General features: G+C 57.2%; 1 protein-coding gene across 1 annotated transcript in view; it reads right to left on the reverse strand.

Annotated features, from left to right (window-relative positions):
• CPLX1 (complexin 1) overlaps positions 1-20491 on the reverse strand; it is a 38842-nt gene extending 18351 nt beyond the window's left edge. Inside the window, exons 1-2 of the mRNA XM_022554834.3 lie at positions 20207-20491; positions 18778-18882 (exon numbers count right to left, since the gene is read on the reverse strand). Coding sequence (XP_022410542.1) covers positions 18778-18808 — 31 coding nt within the window. The 5' untranslated portion in view covers positions 18809-18882; positions 20207-20491. The remainder of the gene's footprint in view (positions 1-18777; positions 18883-20206) is intronic.
• Positions 20492-21160: the final 669 nt, after the last annotated feature.

Here is a 21160-nt window from a genome sequence, read left to right on the forward strand (position 1 = left end):
TGCCAGTGCAGGGGACATGGGTTCGAGCCCTGGTCCGGGAAGATCCCACATGCCATGGAGCAACTAAGCCCGTGCACCACGACTACCGAGCCTGCGCTCTAGAGCCCATGCTCTGCAACAAGAGAAGCCACCACAATGAGAAGCCCGCGCATGGCAACGAAGAGTCGCCCCTGCTCGCCGCAACTAGAGAAAGCCCGCACGCAGCAACGAAGCCCAATGCAGCCCCACTCCCCCCAAAAATAGTTAAAATGGCAAGTTGTATGTCATGTACGTTTTATCACAATAAGAAAAGAGAAAATTTAAATCAATTTATAATCCCATGTCTCAAAAAAACATGTCAGGCTGCAGAGACAACCTCACCATGTTTTCAAAGTAGGAATGAGACCGAGTGTCTGATGGCGTCAGGAAAGCAGACAGCACGACAAACAGGGAAACTGGGAACAAAAGCCCTCCTCCCAACCCTACAGACGTGAAGTTTCTCTTATGCGTTGGAAAACACGAGTGAAACTACAGTCGCTGCATTTCTGGGAGCTTGAGTACCATGCGATGCAAGATCTAGTGAGATCTTCGGGGCAGCCAGCCTGCAAAACCCCTGGGGCCCGGGCCTCACACCTGGGCTCCGGCCTGTGGGGTGGGGGGGCAGGGGGAGGCGAGCTCAGCCGACAGCAAGGGCACCGCCCTAAAGAGGTGGAGCTTCAAACTCCGTGGACGTGGACAGGCACCTGCTCGGGTCGAGGGGACGGAAAAGGGCACAAAGATATGCGAATTCAGGAAAAAATGAGGGAGAAACAGCTGCATTAGACGTTAGATGTTAGAATGATCAAGTAACACCTTTACTCTCTATCCATACACTTGAAAACCTGCGTGAAGTAGATTTTCTAAACAATGTTGTCAAAAACTCAGAACTATGCCTAAGAATTCACAGATGCATTCTTTCAAACAGTCAAGAAACAGATAATTCTTACGATATTTAGAATGTTCTTGGAAGGGAGGAAAAGAAGGAAATCCTCCCTGTTATTTCTGTGAAATCAGCACAAGAACGATGCCAAAACTCGGCTGGGGCGGGCCGGGCTCCCACGGAAACAGCAGTGCCAAATGCTAAGCCAGAGATGGGACTGAAGGTTGGCATTTCTTACAGAATTCTACAGAAAAGGTTCATTTTAGGGATGCAAAGGTGGCCCGATCAGAAAGCAGTTATGTGCCGACGCTGTTGGGGGCCCCCAGCCCGCCTGGTGCGGCAGGGACCGTGTGCCTGTTCCCAGCCCCCGCCCAGGGTCCCGCACGGCCTCTCCCTTCCTCTCCTGTGGAGGGTGTTGAGCTGAGGGGGCCGCCCCGCAGGCACGAGGGCAGGGGCTGAAGCTCTAGCTGTCCCCGGCCCGCCTGGAAACCGGCCTCAGGCACCGTGGTCCACACACTTGACCATCCCAACGGCAGGCGTCCTCGGTAACACAACCCATCTTAAAGCCGCTTAATGGAGGCATAGCGGCCATAGTATTAATCACGCAATTAGACAAACGTGCACGTCCATGAAGCCATCACCGCAGTCAGGACACTGGACACATCCGTCCTCCCGAGGTTCCTGGTGGCCCCGTGTAATTCCTCCCACCAAACCACGTGCAGACGACCTCTGACCTCCTTTCTGTGCCTGCAGGTCACTCCCCAGAATCTTATATAAACACAGTCACAGCACAGGCGGCCATCGCGGGAAGGGGCTGGCTGTTCACCGAGGTGGTGCTTTGCTGAGTGCCCACCATTCCTTCCTCTTTAGGGCTGAGAGGGTGGGCACCGAGGGTGTGTCCGGTCACCGGTAACAGACACGGGGTTGCTTCCAGTTTGGTCTTTGTGGATAAAGCCGCACAGACAGTCTTTGTGTGTGTGCCTGCCTCATTTGTCGTGGGGGGATACCCACGAGTGGGCACCGAGTTGTGTGGCAAACCGAGGTTCCACTTTTCAGGAACTGCCAACTGTTTTCCAAAGTAGTTGTGCCGTTTTAAACTCCCCCCAGCGTGTACGGGGCCCCATTGCTCCGCGTTCCCGCCAGCACGTGCTCCTAGGTGCCCCCGAAGTTCTAACCGCCACGGCGGGTGCGAAGCAGCCACTGCCTTTCTCTCCTGAACAGGGATGTGAAGCATCTTTTTATGTGCTTAGTAGCTATTTTTATATCTTTTTTGACAGAATCCCTATTCAAATCGTTTGCACACTTTCAAAAATGCACTTTTTATTTTAGAACAGTCTTAGATTTACAGAAAAATTATGAAGAGAGGCAGTACAGAGTTCCCACGTGCCCCGCAAACACGTAACGTTAGAGTAGCGCAACTGTCACAGTCGAGGAGCCCACGTCAAGAACGTTGTTACTAACCGATTTCCACAGTGTCTGCCTGCGGTTCCCTCTCTGTTCCGGGATCCCGTCCAGGGGCCGTATACGTCAGTCGTCACATCTCCTTAGGCGCCTCTGGGCTGCGACAACTTCTCAGACTTTCCTTGTTTGATGGCCTGGCCAGCTTTGACGAGCGCTTTGCGGGAATTTTGTTTGTCTCTCAGTTAGGATTTGTCTGATGTTTTTCTCTTGATTAGACTGGGTGATGGGTTTGGGGAGGAGGACCCCAGGGGAGGCAGTGCCCTTCCCATCCCTTCCCATCCCATCTAGGTCACACTCTCGTTGTGACGTGCCACCCCGATCTCCCAATTTGAGCTGAGGGCTATGGTCCACCTCCTTGAGCTTCTGCCCATTTCTTTCTTTCTTTTTGTTTTCTTTAAAGTCATGTGCATGATATATATATATATATATATATATATATATTTAATAGATTTTATTTATTTATTTATTGGCTGCATTGGGTCTTCGTTGCTGCACGTGGGCTTCCTCTAGTTGCGGTCAGCAGGGGCTACCCTTCATTGCGGTGCATGGGCTTCTCATTGCGGTGGCTTCTCTCGTTGCAGAGCACGGGCTCTAGGTGCGCAGGCTTCAGTAGTTGTGGCATGCGGGCTCAGTAGTTGTGGCTCCAGGGCTCTAGAGCACAGGCTCAGTAGTTGTGGCGCACGGGCTTAGTTGCTCCGTGGCATGTGGGATCTTCCCGGACCGGGGCTTGAACCCGTGTCCCCCACATTGGCAGGTGGATTGTTAACCACTGCACCACTAGGGAAGCCCCTTCTGCCCATTTCTTGATTGGGTTGTTGATCTTATTATTGAATGGTAATTGGTATTCTGGATACAAGTCCAATTTTATTAATCTTCTTAACTAACTTTGTTCATCCCCACCCCCATTTCATTAATTTCTATTTTGATCTTTATTTCCTTTCTTCTACTTATTTTGGGTTTTGTTTGATTTTCTTTTCCTAGTTTCAGATGTTAGAAGTTGAAGTTAAGGGACTTTCCTGGTGGTCCAGTGGCTGGGACTCCGCACTCCTAGTGCAGGGGGCCTGGGTTCAATCCTTGGTCGGGGAACTAGATCCCACACGCCACAACTAAGACCCGACACAGCCAAATAAAATATAAATAAATAAATTTTTTTAAAAAAGAAGTTGAAGTTAATCATTTGAGACTTTTCTTCATTTCTACTGAGGTGTTTAGTGATATAAATTTCCCTCTAAAAATGACTTTCCTGAATCCCACAAATTACCGTTTTTTAATTTCCATTCAGTTTACAATAATTTCTAATTTCCGTCTTAATCCCTTCTTGGCCCCATGGGTTGTTTAGTTTCCAAATATTGGGGGGATTTCCCAAATATCTTTCTGTTGTGTACTTCTTGTTTCATCCCAACGTGGACAGAAAACGCATTCTGCATGGCTGGAATCGTCTACGTTTATTGAGACTGGTTTTGTGGCCAAGAAGAAGGTCTATCTGGGTAAGTGCTCTGTGAGTGTCATCTGAAGTGTCTGCAAGAAGAAGGTCTATCTGGGTAAGTGCTCTGTGAGCCGTCATCTGAAGTGTCTGCAAGAAGAAGGTCTATCTGGGTAGGTGCTCTGTGAGCTGTCATCTGAAGTGTCTGCAAGAAAAAGGTCTATCTGGGTAGATGCTCTGTGAGCTGTCATCTGTCATCTGAAGTGTCTGCAAGAAGAAGGTCTATCTGGGTAAGTGCTCTGTGAGTGTCATCTGAAGTGTCTGCAAGAAGAAGGTCTATCTGGGTAAGTGCTCTGTGAGCTGTCATCTGAAGTGTCTGCAAGAAGAAGGTCTATCTGGGTAGGTGCTCTGTGAGCTGTCATCTGTCATCTGAAGTGTCTGCAAGAAGAAGGTCTATCTGGGTAAGTGCTCTGTGAGCTGTCATCTGAAGTGTCTGCAAGAAGAAGGTCTATCTGGGTAGGTGCTCTGTGAGCTGTCATCTGAAGTGTCTGTAGAGTCAGTCGGCCAGGCCAGTTGGCAGTTTGCTCAGGTCTGTGCTTCTGAGTGTCACCACCCGAACCTGCAGGTCGTCTGTTTCTCTTCTAAGTTCTACCGGTTTTGGCTCACACGTCTTGAAGCTCAGTTATTACTTGTAGAAATGGTCGGGACTGTGGTGTCCTCTTGATTAACTGGCTCCTTTCTCACTGGGATAGGGCCGTCTTCACCCTTGGTCACAATCTTTGCTCTGAAATCTCTGTCTGACACTGATGTGGCCCCTCCAGGCTTCTTTTGATTAATATTAACATGGCTTCTCTTTTTCCATCTTTTTATTTTTCCCTTATTTGTGTCTTCATATTTCAGGTGGGTTTCTTATAGGCCTCATAAAGTTGGGTCTTGATTTTCTACCCAATCCAACATCTCCGCCTTTTATGAGAAGGCTCCCAAGAGGAAGAGCTGAAGAAGCCACAGATCACCAGGCATCCCTGAGAATAAGAAGAAGGGACGACCTCGGTTGTGGGGAAAATTATCCTGACTAAACATGGCTCTGATCCCACCTAACAAAGCTTAAAGACAAGAAAGGAAAGAATCAAACTGTCTCTAAATAACCTGATCGCATACTGAGCAAAGTGTGTATATTTAGGAAAACAGAAATACCCAGCAGCGACAGGGTGAACGAACTCGCAATGTGTGGCATCCAGTGAAAATTTTCCAGGCGTGCAGAGAAGCGGGAAAACACAAAGCATAACGAGGAAGGACTGACAGCGCTGACTACATACATACGTACGGTGAGAATATCTAGAACATCACAGAGTTAAATGGCAAATGGCAAGCATGGAACGGTAAGTAACAGGACATTCACCTAAAACGTAGAAATCATAATAATGGCAAATACTGGGTATTCAAAAATTTTGCTGAGTGAATGAAAGATGCTAAATCACACTGTTATCCCCAAAATGTAATTAAAAATGAGATCAACTTTATCCACCCAATCAGCAACAGTTTGACAAAACCCCATGTTGGGGAGCGTGTGTGTGATCTGCACGATGGAGCCTGGCCGTGGCATATTTTAGTGAGATCTACTTAGAGGGCAGTTTGGAAACGTGTGGCAGATTAGCCGTGCACATCCTTCTGCCGTATTGTATTCATGTCAACAAAGATATCGCGTGCTATTAATACCATGTATAAAATAGGTAACTAACGAGGACCTACTGTGTAGCTCAGCGAACTCTACTCAGTGCTCTGCGGTGACCTAAATGGGAAGGAAATCCAAAAAAGAGGGGATAAGGACTTCCCTGCTGGCGCGGTGACTACGAATCCGCCTGCCAGCAGGGGACACGGGTTCGATCCCTGGTCCGGGAAGATCCTACACTCTGCGGAGCAGCTAAGCCCGTGCGCCACGACTACTGACCCTGTGCGCCACAACTACTGAAGTCCGTGCGCCTAGAGCCTGTGCTCCACAACAAGAGAAGCCACCGCAACGAGAAGCCCATGCACCGCAAGGAAGAGTAGCCCCCTCTCGCCACAACTAGAGAAAGCCCGCGCACAGCAACAAAGACCCAACACAGCCAAAAATAAAGAAATAAAATAAAGAAATTTTTTTAAAAAGAGGGGATATATGTATACGTATGGCTGATTCACTTTGCTGTACGGCAGAAACTAACACAACACTGTAAAGCAACTACACTCCAATAAAAATTAATTAAAAAAACCCAAAACACGAGGATATCGTGGTTTCCTGAAGGCCACCCTCTGCGGCCACAGCACTGCCGCCTGAACACAAGGACACGCCTGAAAGACAAAGCTCCTGCTTGACTTCTCTCCCACGCGGCACCTCTTGAGGCCTCACGTTTAGTGTTTATGTACCTGGGTTTTGTTTATCTGTTTCCGACACTAGAATGTATGCTTCATCAGATGGAGACTCTCCGTCTGTGTGTCTGGCTTATGGTTAAGAACTCAATAAATATATATTGATTGACAGGATGTAAGTGCAGGAACGCCCAGTGCAACATTGTTTATGAGTGCAAACAGGCTGGATGTGTGATGCACGACATTCGGTACTGGTTAAGTCAATGGTAGTGAATTCATTCAAGTGCAATGACAGGCATCTTAATACCAGACGTCCCGATGGCAGGCGTCCTAACACCAGGCGTCCTAACCAGGTGTCCTAATACCAGATGCCGTAATACCACTTGTCCTAATATCGCCGTACCTCGTTTTACTGTGATTTGCTTTATTGTCCTTTACAGATACTGTGTTTTTCACAGACTGAAGGTCTGTGGCAACCCCGCATCAAGCAAGACTGTTGGCGCCATGTTTTCAATAGCATGCACTCACTTCATGTCTCTTGTCACATTCTGGTAATTCGCACAATGTTTCACACCCTCTACCAGCAAAAAAGATTATGACTCACTGAAGGCTCAGATGATGGTTAGCATTTGTTAGCAGTAAAATTTTTTAATCAAGATATGTACACTTGATGTGTCTTTTCTTAGACATAATGCTATTGCCCACTTAACAGACTACACTGTAGTGTAAACACATCTTTTATTTGTACTGGGAGGCCAAAACATTCACATGGCTCACTTTCTTTATTGCGGTGGTCTGCCACCAAACCCGCAATATCTCTGAGGTCTGCCTGCACTGGTCTTCTCGACACCCGGCGGGCTCACTCCAGCTAACCCTGTGCTCCACGTCCTAATTCCAGGAGGTCTAACAGCTGATGGTACCGAGTGCTAGTGAAACATGCTGGATCGAACGCACGTGCTTATCTAAACCGCTTTCCACAACCCCGCTAAAACTGGAGCAAGGAAATGTGAAAGTATAATTCCACGAGGACAAACAGACAGGAGAGGAGAGAACAAGGTGGCCGAGGTATCCAATTTGGGGAAATGGAGAGCAGACGTGCAGGGAGCACCCAAGCAAGAAAAGGGGGAGAGACCGCTGCGCAGCTCATGTGCAGGCAGAACCCAGGCCGACTCTGGTATCAGAGGCGCTAGGTCCTGGGGGAGGGGCTGAGGTCTGCATGAGGGGCACCTGCGCTCCACGCCCTGGGGACCCACCACCCAAGCGGCAAGGGGGAATCAAAAACCCGTTTCGCTGGAGAAACTGAACCAGAGCCCCTCCAGGCTCAGACCAGTCTCAGGCACTGTGGGGGCAGAGGTGACGCATCCACCTACAGACAGGGGTCAAGGGGATATCTGTTTCCCGAAATTGGGGACCTCGCCAAGCTCCCACCCACTGCCCTGCTCACGAAACCCACCATCCAGCCACGCAGAATCTGTTTCTGGAGAAATGGAGCCACGCCTCCCAACAAGACCGAAAGGTGCTACCATCTGGGGCTCTCCAAACATAAAAGCCAGCTTCCCACATGTTTCTCCCACAGGTAAGCCAGAAGTCCCCCACAGCACGCAGGACCTCAGCCAGGCTTTCAGAACTCACCCAGAGAGCCCCCAGCATAAAGATGGCACCCAGACAGGCAAGGGTGCTCAGAGGAGACAGTACAAGGGCCAGGGGAACCCTTGAAAGGGAGGGCGTTCAGAATGCATGGAAGAGATTTTGGAAGTTAAAAATGTAAATGCAGAAATGAAAAGTTCAGTTGAAGAGTTAGAAAATGAAATTAAGGAAATATCCCAGGAAGTAGAACAAAAGATAAGGAGATGAACAACGGGAAAGAAAACAGAAGGAAACAGAATCAGAGCAGAGCGGCCCAGAGCTGAGAGGGTCAGATGAGGGCTCAGCAAGGAGGCAGCCAGAGCCCTGTCCCCGGGCCGAGTAAGTGCACCCGCAGGGGGTGAAAGAAGACCCACAGCAAGGTCCTGAGAGTTTGAAATTTCAAAATGCCAAGTCAAAGAGGAAACTGTAAAAGCCTCCAGAGAGAAAAGCAAACTGGTCATGTAAAAAGTACTGGAGGTGAGAGCAGCATGTGACTTAAGAGCAACTTTAGAACCTGCAAGACAACTGACAAAAGGCTTCAAAGTTCCAAGGAGGAGATTCTTTAAAATCTACAACTTTATACCCAGCCCAACTGGCAGCTATGCCCCAAGGCACAATAGACTCCATGGCCCTCCTGCGCGCCCTCTGTTGGGAAGTTCCCAGCGGCCCAGCAGGAGAGGAGAGAGGAGAGGGGCCTCGTCCGTCAGGCGGGGACAGCGCACAGCGCTCATGGGGCGGAACGTGCCCGAGTCCAGATACGTTAACTCAGGGCAAACCACAGGTTCAGGAGGAAAGAGCGTCGTCAAGGCGCCTGTTGCCGAGGGGACATGGGGGGAGGGGCAGGAGGTCTGTCCCAGCTCAGGGCCCCCACCCATTCCAGGAGACTAGCGGAGTGTCTGAGATGATCCACGAGCGCATTACTGAGGAACAGCGGGGACGCGTCCACAGGACCGCTCCTTGCTGGTACTTTCCGTTCCAACGGGCTCCTTGGGTCTGGATTCAAGTTCACCTCTGCCAGGAGGATGGGAGGAAGGTGGGCAAATATTTACAAACTGTTCCTGGAACTTGGAGTTAAGTCTGTCCTGATTCTGTAGCTCAACACCCAAAGGGCGAGTTTCGTCTAGACCTGTCTACACAGCGGACAGAAACTTCCCTGAAACACGCACTGTTCAAAGGGCTGCTGTCAGGAAATGAGGCTGTCCCGCGTTTTCTGTCTAAAGCTGTTTTAAACCACAGTCACCGTGGCAGGCTGATCCTTGGCCCCCAGCTTTGGCATAGCCAGCTGAGCCCTGAACTAGTTCTAATAAATGGATAGCGTAAAGAACTTTGCAGAGTCTTTTAAAATTAGAAACAGATCTGAAGGCATTTCTCCTGGAAAAAAATAATATTATTTCACATAAGTAATGAGTGATTCTAGCAGATGAGTTTGAAAGCAATGCGGTGTCTCAATTTTCCATATTGCTTCTTTATGTTTTCTGTATTATTGCAATTCCTTACAGTGAACATTTATTAGTTTCATGGTAGGAAAAAAACCCACTTTCATGTTAAAAAATAAACGTGGATAAATACCTCATCAAATTGAATGCAAAGATAAAAATATGTTTATGGGGGCTTCCCTGGCGGCGCAGTGGTTGAGAGTCCGCCTGCCGATGCAGGGGACACGGGTTCGTGCCCCGGTCCGGGAAGATCCCACATGCCGCGGAGCGGCTGGGCCCGTGAGCCATGGCCGCTGAGCCTGCGCGTCCGGAACCTGTGCTCCGCGACGGGAGAGGCCACAACAGTGAGAGGCCCGCGTGCCGCAAAAAAAAAAAAAAAAAAAAAAAAAAAAAGTTTATGTATTAAGAAAACATCGACGGTAATACCAAGCCTCCAGATCGGAATCACAAAGAACAGAGGCGGGTGTGGGTGAAGGCCGGACAGAGGAGCTCACAGAACTGCCGGAAGGACTTGGCGAGAGCTCGAAACACACAGCGTCGCTCATGACGGCAACAATTAAAGCTTGAATAATGTTTTCAAAGGGCGTGCGGGTTCCAAAACACTGCAGAAGGTTTTGAAAAAAGAAAATTGAGTCCATGTATTGAGATTAAATAGTGAAATAGCAAGGAAGCATTTAAAAAAGGTGAAAGTCAAGGTGACACAGGTTAGATCAGATGTTAACTGTGATGATACACATTCAACAGTTAATGTTCTTGCAAAGCGAAACATAAAGCGAAGCCCCTCAAAGACGCCCACCCTGCTGCCCTGTGGAGGGTGCTTGGCCTGAGGGGCCTGTGGCTGGGGTCCGTGGGCACCGCCTGCCTGGCCTGCGTCGGAGTCTCCTCGACACCCCGGGCCAAGAAGTAGACCAGCGTCCAAGGGGCAGCCAAACCTGTCTCGCCACCATCCACTGTCCATCATCCACCGCCCCGGGGCCCGGCTTCCAAACGCCTGTCCAGCCGCACTCCCACCCGCTGGCCAAGCTCCGAAGGAACCGGAGGCGGGTGAGTGGACTTTCTGCCTCATCCTAGCCAGCAGACAGAGCCCACCCCCTCCGGAGCGTCTCTGCCCAGCCCTCGGGGAGGGGAGGCCCAAGGCATGGGCCCTGTCTCACCCTGCTGACCACCATGCTCTGGCCCCAGGCCTGGCAGCCTCGCCTCCTGAAGCTGGCCCAGGGGCACGGCCGGGGGGCTGGCTGGTCACGTGGAAGGCCCCCGCTCTAGTCTTGACGAAATCAGACCCCGGCCCGCGCTGCCCGCATCTTCTGTGACGCTCCTCCTGCTTCTGTGGCCTGGAAAACCTCTTTTGCTGGTCTGGGGCACCGGTCAGATGTTCCACACCCGTCAGGGAGAGGCCCCAGGCCGCCGCTGTCCCTGCCCGCTGAGCCAGGTGCCAGGTGGCACGTCTGGTGTTGGCTTCAGGAGGGGACACGTGGAGACAGAGGCGAGATGAAAATGCCGATTAGCGAGTCCAAACAGAACCAGGATCTGAGACAGGTGGCGCGGCCGCCGGCTTCCTCGCGCCTGGACCCCAGCTCCCCTGCGCTCACCCACTGCCCAGTCTGCCGGGGGAGGGCCTGGGCCCTGAGGCCACCTGAGACGGGAGCAGAGGCTCACGAGCTGCTGCCCCCCAGCAGCCCCTCCTAGCCACCTCCACGCAGGCCCGGTGCCAGGCGCACAGACCCCCTTGACCACAGCCCGACACACAGCTGCGGTGGGACAGCGAGGCAGGGGGGCATCGGGGTGCTACTGTGCGGGGCCTCAGGGACCCGGCCGCGTCTGCTCCTGTGCAGGGCGGGCCCCGCCAGCAGGGTGTTGGCAGACAGCAGCCCGTGGACCAGACGCAGAGCAGACCCATTTCCAGAGGCTTCCTTCTGAAGGATGCTAAGTGCAAGGTGGTCCTCGGCCCCAAACACCCTCCGGGGCCCGAGGCTGGCAGCTTGCTGGGGCTCCGCCCTCAGCTTCTGTTAAAACTGTTTCTATCCTCCCTGCTTCCTCCTCCCGCCCGCAGCCCTTGCACTTCTTCCTATCCCAAGAGGCCCAGCACCTGTGGCCTTCCCGCCAGCTCTTGGGCCGCAGGGGCCCAGAGGGTAAAGGCAGAGGCCCGGGGCTGAGGCGGCCTGGGGCGCACGCGGTGGCCAGCACCCTCCTGGTGAAGCCCACCTCCCAGCCGAGGAAGCAGAGCTCAGCAGGCAGTTCTGATGTTTCCACTCGGACACGGACACGGCTTTCCCAGGGAAATGTTAGGAGCGGCCATTAGCAACAAAAGATGCAGACCCAGGGCTGCTCCGGCCAGCTGCCCGACCCCAGGAGTCCTCAACCTTCTGAGTCTCAGTCTGCACTGGCACCCAGCACCCAGCACTCAACATGCTGCACTCAGCACCCAGAACTAGCAGTCAGAATCCAACCCACAGCACCCTCAGAACTCAGCACCTGGCACTCAGCACCCAGTACCCTAAGCCTTCCACTGGCCCCCAAGGAGGGGCCTGGCCTCAGACACTACAGTTCACGGTCTAGTCCAGGGGACCAAAAGGGACCCACAGGGCCGCCCCCCTAAGAAGCAGCCAGAGGTCCTGACTGACCCCGGCGGGGCGAGAGAAACCACGTTCTACCCTGTCCAGGGGACGAGAAAAGTGCGGGCAAAGCTGGAAAGCTGATCTGCACAGAGCCCAGAGCACAGGCAGAGGCCAGGAGGAGGCTCCGGACGGACCCCAGCCAGAGCCCCCGCCCCCCGCCCAGACAGGATCCGGGGCTCTGAGCAGCCGACAGCCAACGGCAGGAGCCTCGGAAGGACCCCGTTCTCCTCTCCTCTGCCACGAGGGGCAGGAGCCCCGAGGGGGCCGCCTTAGGGAGGGGCCGCTTGCAGCTGCCGGGAGCCCCCTCCCCTGATCCGTCTTGACCTGGGTTTGGGTTCACGAGGCTGAGGTCTCTGAAACTTGTCAGCACTGGGATTTGCCTGGACTTGATGCTGGCTCTGAGGTTTTCATTCAGTCCCTGCCCGCTCTGTAAAATGTCCCAGCATCAAATGCAGGGCGACCCGGGCCAGCCCAGCAGCCTCCCACGTCAGCACGAGATTCCTGAGAGCTCGCCACGCAGGAGATATTCAAACACGCTCTCTAATCCCAACCAGAAGTCCTCGCCAACCAAGGCAAAATGAAATGACTTCATGCGTTGAAGCGCGTTATATGCAGTTTAGTCCCTGGTTGGGGCTAAAGCATTTACAACTGAGTGGCAGCTGAACCACCAGGAGTGCCTCTCCTGAGGGAAGGGCTGTCCAGGGCTTCGGGAGAACAGGCAGTTTTCTCTAAGAGACAAGGGGTAAGAAGCGCCTTCACTGAGCCCCATGAAGTAAGCCAGCACTTTCTCGATCCAACATGGCATCTGGGCAGCCCATTCTGAATGAAAATTGGTATTTTATCTTCAAGTATTTGCCAGCCACCTGTGGAGGAGGAGCCCGGCTCTCAAGAGTGAGCAGGGGAAGGAGGAGGCATCTCTGCCCTCTGAGAGCTCGTGGTCTGGGGCTCCTGCACCTGGAAACCCAGGTTTCCCAAGCTGATGCAAGCTGCCTTGTTTGGAGGGTGATGTGCCTCCTTGGCCCTCACCTTCCCAGACCTTCTTGCCCAAGACACATAAATGGAAACCATCTACGAGATTCCACAGACACACTCGCCAAGCAAAGGGATTGTCTCCTTCTTCCTCCCCTGTGTACGTGACGCCGGAGCAGCAGCAGCCACTTTGTGGCGGCGAGGAGCAAGCGGAACGCTCCACTAGGATGACAGTAGCACAATGAAAGCCAGAGCCAGGTCCCTGATGGCACCGCTGAGCAGCTGAACCACTTCCTGACACCTCATCATGTGAAAAAAACAAACCGATTCAAATCACTCTCTGTCTGGTTCTCTGTAATCTGAGTCAAAAGCATTCTCCCCAATGCAGAATTCTAGAGTTTCCCTCCCAGTCTGCTCCTTTCCCTGCAGTACAGCTCAGCTTGCGATGCTCATCCTACCAGATGCCAGAGAGCCTGGCCTCCCCCGGCCAGTGTCCCAGCAGAGCAGCCCTGGGCATGTGGGAGGCCCCTGATAAGCAGAGTGAGCCCTGAAACAGACAGATAGGGCAGGGGAGCCTGTGCGACCAGCCCAGGCCTCAGGACCTGGGTCTGGGACAGGATGGGGACGCCCGGCCTCGCCCTCGATGTAGAGTCCCATGGGTGGACACTGGGGGCCGGGACAGGACTGCCTCTGCGGCCCTGACCTGAGGTCCTAGGAGGCGAGGCAAGGGAGGGTCTGGGGCAGAGCCACGTCTGACCGGAAGAGACCTCGGGAGCCCCGGTTCTGGGCCCCCCAAAAGCAGCTGCAGACAGGCCTCAGCTGGGCGCTGCAGAGTTGGCAGCAGGGAAGGGGGGCTCCAGCTGCTGCACAGAAGAGGAAGGAGGCCCCCAACAGCCCAGAGGTGGGGGAGGTGCTGGCCCTGAGGGAGGGGCTCCCCTGCCCAGGGCTTCTGGCTCACAGAGGACGCTGCCCTCCCTCCTCCTGGATCTGGTCCCTGTGGCCCCTAAACATCTGGGAACTGATCCCCACGAGACCCCCTAGGTGTCCCGGCCGAGAGCACATAGCCCACCGCCAGCAAGGCGTGGAGGCCCCCGGCCCAGCCTCTCCCCGGGGGGTGTCAGTAGAGCACCTTCCCTCCCTCCACGCAGGTCTGGGTGCTAGAGCTCCTGCCGCCCGCACACGCGCAGACGTGCCGGCCTCAGGACAGCGGCTGGTCATTCCCTCGTCCTCCCTACGCAGCAGGCACAGGCCCCCTGCCCTCCCGCTTCTGGAGAGAGGGCAGCCTCTCAGCCGAGCCCAGACCAGCCTCCCTGCCCGCAGGACGGGCCCAGGGCCGACTCTCCGCAGGACACCATCCACACTGACCGAGCCCCTGGATGTGGCCAGGCAGACCTGAGCTCGGGGAGAAGACCCCTTAGGCTTGGGCACTGGGCTGCCCTCCAAGCCCGTCCCAGCCCCTACGGCCCCTGGACCTTTGCGTGTACTGGGTCCCAGTCCGTCTACTCCTTGGAGCCCACCTCGGACATGCCCTCCTCCAGGAAACCCTCCCCTCCCCCTCACCAGCCCGGAGGACCTAAGCGTGTTCCAGACACAGAACATGCCACACTGAGCGGAACAATGGGACAGACAGCTACGAACCGGGTCACTTGGGCCAAAATAGACACACTGCTCCTGATTTAGTCTGGTGAGCGTCTACAGGGACCACGCTACCCCGCCAACTGCCCACGCTCTTGTCCACAAGGCAAATATAGCTCCGGGGCCATTCGCCACTTCCTGGTCTTGGGGGAAGACAGTTTCTTCAAATTACACCCTTGAGGACCCCGAGTCCCAGATCTGTGCAGACGCGGCCGGAGCGCCTGGCCCTGGCTCAAGGCCACTTTGCCGCAGACAAGCTCCCAAGCCATCACGTGACTGTGCGTCAATGTTTTCTTCTCTTGGGGACGGAACGCTGGCTCATTTAAACGTCAGGGTGTGTTGATGGACCTCGGGAGGCCCAACACCTGTCAAGTCCTCCAGGACGTTTCTCTCGGGGAGAACAAGTTTGCCAATAGCTGTTCACCTTCCTCGACTACTTGGCCTCAGAAGAATGCTCCCTGGCCAGCCCTGAGTGTCCCCAGCTCCCCGGCCTCAGGGCAGACGCCGGCAGAGCCACCTCCCAGGGATCACGTCTTCTGAGTCTGAAGGAACCCAGGCGCCCCGTCAGTCCACGGAGAACTCAGGCCCTAAGAGCAGACACTCCAGGGGCCCCGCCCGGTCCCATGCGGGCTGTGTCGAGAGAGGGAGAGAGAGAGAGGTGGGCCCTGAGCAGAGCCCTCCAATGTCCACTCCAGGGGCCCAGAGGCCGGGCGTCCGCGCAGACCCTGCCATCTCACCCGTCCCTTCCTCTGTGGCCCACGCCACCCACCTGCCCTCAGAGGAGCAGCTCGAAGCCGGGAGTCTGCGTGAAGTCAGGGTTTGGGGCCGCTGGCCTTGCTGAGACGTGACAGGCAGGACAGCTGATGTGCCAGCCCCTGAGTCCCCCTGTTCACCACCCACAGCCGGGCCGCCGACAGCCCCCGCCCCCGTGCCCGCAGCTTGCAGCCCACCTGCCGGCCCCTCCCAGTGGCCCTCCCCGGCCTGCCCGCACTGCCCCCCGCAGCCCCTCATCACCATGACGTGACACCTCCGCATCAACCACCACTTCCCTTCCCTCCAGCAGTAGGTGCCCCGAGGTCTGTGCCAGCTCCCACGTGACCTGTGGTCCCCAGAGAGGTGGGCTCTGTGTCAGACCAGACAGGCCAGTGGAGGAGAGGGCCCTCAGCAGGGCCCCACGGCAGCCACAGCGGCAGAGCCAGAAGCCCGCCGGCAGGGCAGGGGCCCCAGTACAGGCCGGGCCGCAGACAGGTGCCTACAGAGGGTCACGGGCAGGGCTCGCCTGGGACTCACGGCCATCCGAGTGTGAACTGGCTCTCCCTGACCCTGCGCCGTCCCCATCTGGCCCGCAGCACCAGCACACAGCCGGCTTGCCCATGGCCCAGCCCCGCCTCGTGGTGCCCAGATCGTGCAGACAAGCAGGATGGACGGGGCAGAGGCTGCTGGAAGAGCAGAGACCAGATGACTGAGGGAGTGAGAGGCGTGTGTGCCCCGGACAAGCCCCGTCAGCCCTCCCCGGAACGCTCAGCGCTCAAGGGTGCTGGAGGGGGGGTGAACACGTCAGGGCCAGACAGGTGGGGGCCAGAGGTGTGGAGGGCGTGCACCTGTCCACAGCCCTGCAGGTCCCAGGCAGGTCCCAGACTGGGCTCCTCCTAAAAGCCCCAGAGGGGACAAGGCTGGGCAGACACAGGCATGCGCCTGGGGGGCTGCGGGCGTCCCGTCTGTCTGTCTGTGTGATGTGGGACTCCTGAGTCCTGCAGCTGCTCTTCCCACCAGGCAGTCACCTGGAAACCTCTGCCCCAACAAAGGGCCTGCCTGAGAGGCAGGGCCAGGCAGATGGCCCGGCTTAATTAGGCCACACGGAGTCTCGTCCCCAGCGCGGCAAGCAAGGCCTGCCCGGGGCTCCCTCCAGGCCTGTCTCTCCCCTCATTTCCGCTGTGAGCCTTTCTCTGAGTGTGCGTGTGTGTGTGGATGTGTCTCTGCTTCTGGCCCTGACTCTATTTGTCAGCTTGTTTCTAATACATCCCTGTCTCTGTGTGCCTCTCTGTCTGCCTGTCTCTCTGTTTGTCTCTGTATGTCTATGTCTGTCACTGTCTCCCTGTGTCTGTTTCTCTGTCTCTCTGTTTGTCTGTCTCTCTCTGTCTCCCTCTCTGTTTCTCCCTGTCTGTCCCTCTGTCTATGTCTCTCTGTCTGTGTCAATCTGTCTCTGTCTACATCTCTTTGTCTGTCCCTCTGTCTGTCTCTCTGTCCTGCATTTACACTTCCTGACCTGATTCCCCGGGTTCCCCAGTCTCCGTCTCGGCCACCCCGTCTTTTCCATGTTTTCCTCGGCTGTCCTGTTCTGAGCCTCTAAGCCCCCAGCCGCCTTCCCTGCCTGATCCCCGCAGCCTGGCTCCCGCTGCCCTGCTCCTGCATCCATCTCCCTCCAGTCCCGTTTCCCCACATCTCTGTGACTCCAGTGTCCGAGGCATTTCCCTTCGTCTTTTTCTCAGTCTGTCTCTGGCCGTATCCCCTCTGAGTTAGCCTGTCTCTGGACGGCGTCCGGGGTTCGTCCCGCCTCCGTGTCCGGGGCTCTGGCCTCTCTTGGAATCATCTCCTGGTCTCCGTCTGTCTGTCTCTCACCCACACTCATCCTGAGAGACCAAAATGACGCCCACCAGGGGGAGAGAAAACACGGCAACAGAAAGCAAGGCCTCACCTGGAGCAGCCCCTGCCCCCAGCAGCACTGGGCTGCGAACGGGGTGGGAGTTCGGGGGAACGCCAGGTCTGGGGCCCCAGGGAGTAGCTGCTGCCTGAGGGGCCTCCGCTGGCGGCACCCAGGCTCCCACGTCGCTGGTGAAGCCGCCCTGTCACTGCCGCAGGAGAAACTTTGGGCTGACACGGAACAAAGGGAATGCAGGCCGGCAATTACCCAGCTGATTTCAGCCACGCAGACAGCGAAATCAGATACTTCCGTTTTCTTGCAAGCCCACCTCGGGCCCGAATTAGCCACCTGGTTAATTATCTGGAACAGCCTGGGACCGGCTGCGTGGAACCTGGGTCCCTCCTGGTGCCTCCTGCTGCTTTGGTCCCTGAATCACATGCCAGTGACGTAACCATTATGACTAGACGCGACCCGCAGCCTATCCTTGACCGTGAAGTCTCAGGAAATGTGGCCCCGGGCCAGGCCCAGACGTCCTTCCATTTAATTTGTGCTGAGTGGAAATGCAGTCACTCTCCAGGAGACAAGCCCACCCGTGGGGTTCCTGTCCTGGGCACGGTGGCACTGGCCCCTCTATCCTGCCCCTCGTTCCTAGCACCAGAGCCCCCATGGTGCCCCACCTCTGGTGAAAAGTTCTCCATCACTCCTGCCAAGAGGTGGCCTTGTCATGCATCACCTGACACGTGCCCGGCTGTGAGAGGCGTCAGGTCAGGGTGTGACCCACAGAGGCCACGTACGGTCCCGGGGTGGTCCCGTCACATGAGGAAGACATCTCTAATGGCAGAATCAGGCAGCGGCCGCCGGCTCCCATCACAGGGAGCTCCCAGAGCTGGCGCTGCACCAGGGGAGCCAGGGTGCACAGGGCCGGCCCCGTGGGCCAGGCTGACCAGGATGCAACTGTGCCAGTGCGGACCTCGATCCGCTCCCCCGCCCACCTCCTGGGCCAGGGTCTCAGCTCACTGTCCTACATCACCTTCCTCTCCTGGGCCAGGCTCTCCGGCTGTACTGATGGCCTTGACCCAAGGAGGCACAGGGTTCCTTTCAAAACCAGCAGCAGGGCTGGAAGGGGGGTCCCCTCGCCCAACACACAAAGAGGCTGCACTGCCTTCACGGGGGCAGGGAGGTGGGGACGCAGGTGGGTACACACAAGCTACCCGGGGCCTCTTCTCTTACGCCTGTGCACGCGGGGGCCCCTCCCTCGTGACATTGCAAAGTCCTCGCTGGAGGCCACAGGTCCAGCTCTGCTCCTTACCCCCACTCTGCCTGCTGTGGCCACTCTGCGGCCTCCTGCACCCCTGCACATCAGAAGCAAAGTCCCCGTGGGGGGGCCACCGGATCTGACCAGTGGGATTGACCCCTGTGCGCCCTGGGGTGTCCTCCCAAGGCCAACAGAGGTACTGCTGCTCAGGGCCACCTGGGGGGCTCCGCCCGGACACAGTGCACTGGCATGCATCCTCCCCCACCCCCAAAGCTGGCCAGGGGATTCAGGACGCACTGCCTTTGGCCCCTCCCTGTTCGTCCCCCCGCCCCAGCCCCCAACCCCGGTCCAGAGGCAGCCTGCAGGTGTGATTGCGGGGACTGTGTGGTGAAGTCCGACGGTGACCACGTGCTGCGTGAGACCCCGTGTGTCTGTGTGCTGCTGGGTGTGCAGGGTGCCCCCCTCTCCCTACCTCCCAGGGCCTGTTTCATCACGAACTCCATGGCGATGGCTTTGAGTTCTCAGCGGCTCCTCGGAGGGTCACAGCTCACATGCGAATGTGGCCAGGAGTTCTCTGCTTGGGGAGAGGAAATGGTCACAGGTCACCAACGGGGCTGGGGGAGGACTTCTTCCTCGTCCCCTCCCAACTTCTCCTAGAAGCAGGTCTGGGGTGTGAGAAAGCATCATTCGTGGTCCCCCCAACACCTGGAGGCTGGACTTCAACATGGGACAGGCACCTGGGTCTGGGAAGGTCCCTGCAAAGTGGTCTCTCTGGGCCCCTGGGGTTTGTGAAGCCGGCGTCCGGCTGCTACTGCAGGGATGGGAGCGTGCAGCTCCGAGGAGAAGCTGCCTTTGAAGAGTGGGGGCAGGCCCAGGGGCGTTTGGAGGTGACTGGCTCTGCTGCCTCCCTGGTGGAGCCCTGGGCCACGGGCACGGAGACCCATCTAACGGATGGGAAAGGTCAGTGTGGGTGGGACCTGGGTGGGAGCTCCCTTTGGCTTCGGATGGAAGTCTTGGGAGACCAGGTTTCTTCCAGGGGAGAGGCCAGCACCCACTGCCCCCTGCACACAGCAGAGACTGGGGTGGAAGGGAGAAACTGCAGGGGCCCCAGCCTTCGGGGAACAAATGAAACGGGGGGCAGACCACCCCTCTACCTGCATCTGCATGGGTGGGGACCTCCAGGGTCCAGGCCAGCTGCAAGTCTGGTGAGGAGGTGCTTCCTGTAAACTGAGCAGCTGCAGTGCCCCCGCCCCCACCCCGTCTGGTGAGGTCTCTCCTGGCAAGGAGACCCAGGTCCCTGGAGATCCACTGTTTTATGGGGGTTTTTCCTTTTCAGATGAAGGAGACCCGCGTGTGTGCAGGCTGGGGAGGGATGGGGGGGCGAGCGTACCCCTGCCTCCCCGCAAAGCGCTGGCGCGCAGGGGCGCCTTTGCCGCAAAGCAGATTCTCTTCCAAACTTCTCCCCTGCCTCCTGGTGGGGAGGGAGTCTCAGGGCCCAGCCCTGAGAGGCCGGGGCGCTGCCGGAGCTCCCCTAGTGCTCCCACCGCCCCACCGCACGGCTCAGGGCTCCCGCGGCCGCCGCACCCCTTGGCTTTGCAGGCGAGCGAGTTGCCCGGCTCTGCCAAGCGGCCCTCAGGCGGGAGAGCGCCAGGAGAAAGAAAGAAAAAGACAGAGGACGAGGGAGGGGAAGGGGAGACGCGAGAGGCAGGAGACTCGGAGAAGGAGTAAGAACGAGGGAGGGCTCGGGCCGCGACCCCTGGGCCGCTTCAGCACAGCGCCGGCGGACAGCGCCCGCCGGGGGCCGACTGAGCGCCCAGCCCGGGCCGGGAAGGGAGGCATCTGGGGCCGACTGCCCGCCCTGCGGGTCCTGGGAAGGAGCTGCGCGCGGGGGCGCTGGTTACCTTCCTGGGGCTGGGGCCGGGGCGCGGGCGGGCGGTCAGCGGCAGAGCGCGCTCGGGCCGGCCGGGTCCATGTGGCGCCCCTGGAACTGCGGCTGAAGCTGAAGGGCACCGCGAGGAGGGCGCATCACATGGAGGCGCTCCCCGCCCCCCGCCCGCGTCCGAGCGTGACGAGGTGGGCGGGGCCGCGGCGGCTGGGCGGGCTCCCGCGGGAGGCGGGGACCGGAGGGGCGGAGCCGCGCCCCCCTTTCCCCCTCCAAAGCGCTGCCCCCGGGCCGGATTCGGGGGAATCCCGGGGCGCGAGCTCCCGAGCCAGCGCGCACGACCCCGGCCCACCCCTCAGTCCAGAGCCCCAGATACTGGCCCCAGCCCCCGCCATCCGATCCCCTCTGTGTGGACCGGGCGGGGGCCGCCCCCCCAACGGCGAGACAAGGTCCCGCACTCCCATCCGCTTCCGCCCGTTTGGGGCACCTAGCGTGCGGACGGATACGTGCGCAGCGCCAGTAAGCGAAGCCCTTTCTAGTCCAGCCGCTGTCGGGGGTAGTTGGGCGTCGCGGCTCTGGTCGCCATCCCACTCTCTGCCGACGCGCGCGGGAAGGGGTTCCCTGGCGCGGCCGGTGACAGCGGTCCCGACCGGGCCGAGTGCCCCTGAGCGCTGTCTTGGCCCCCGACCCCCGCCGTTACCGGGCCTCCTGCACCGCTGGGCGTGAGAAGGGAGCCCCCAGACGCCAGACAACCCATCCAACCGTTGGAGGAGAGCAGCCCGCAGACCGACCGGGACCTATTTTTCTGCGTAATAGAGTCGCAGAGAAGGAGCCACGCCGTTTCATTTTAGTGGGACAGAGACCGAGAGACCCTCGCCCCCTCGGCTGGCGGCCCCACGCCGGGCAGGGACGCGCAGAGGTCACTGCGGACCGGCCGCTCCGCTCCGTGTCCCCGCAGTCCCGCCCCCGCCGC

The sequence above is a fragment of the Delphinapterus leucas genome, chromosome 5, assembly GCF_059928025.1.
Source record: "Delphinapterus leucas isolate spDelLeu-1000000601 "Yukka" chromosome 5, BTC_Dleu_Yukka2, whole genome shotgun sequence".
Classification (NCBI taxonomy): Eukaryota; Metazoa; Chordata; class Mammalia; order Artiodactyla; family Monodontidae; genus Delphinapterus; species Delphinapterus leucas.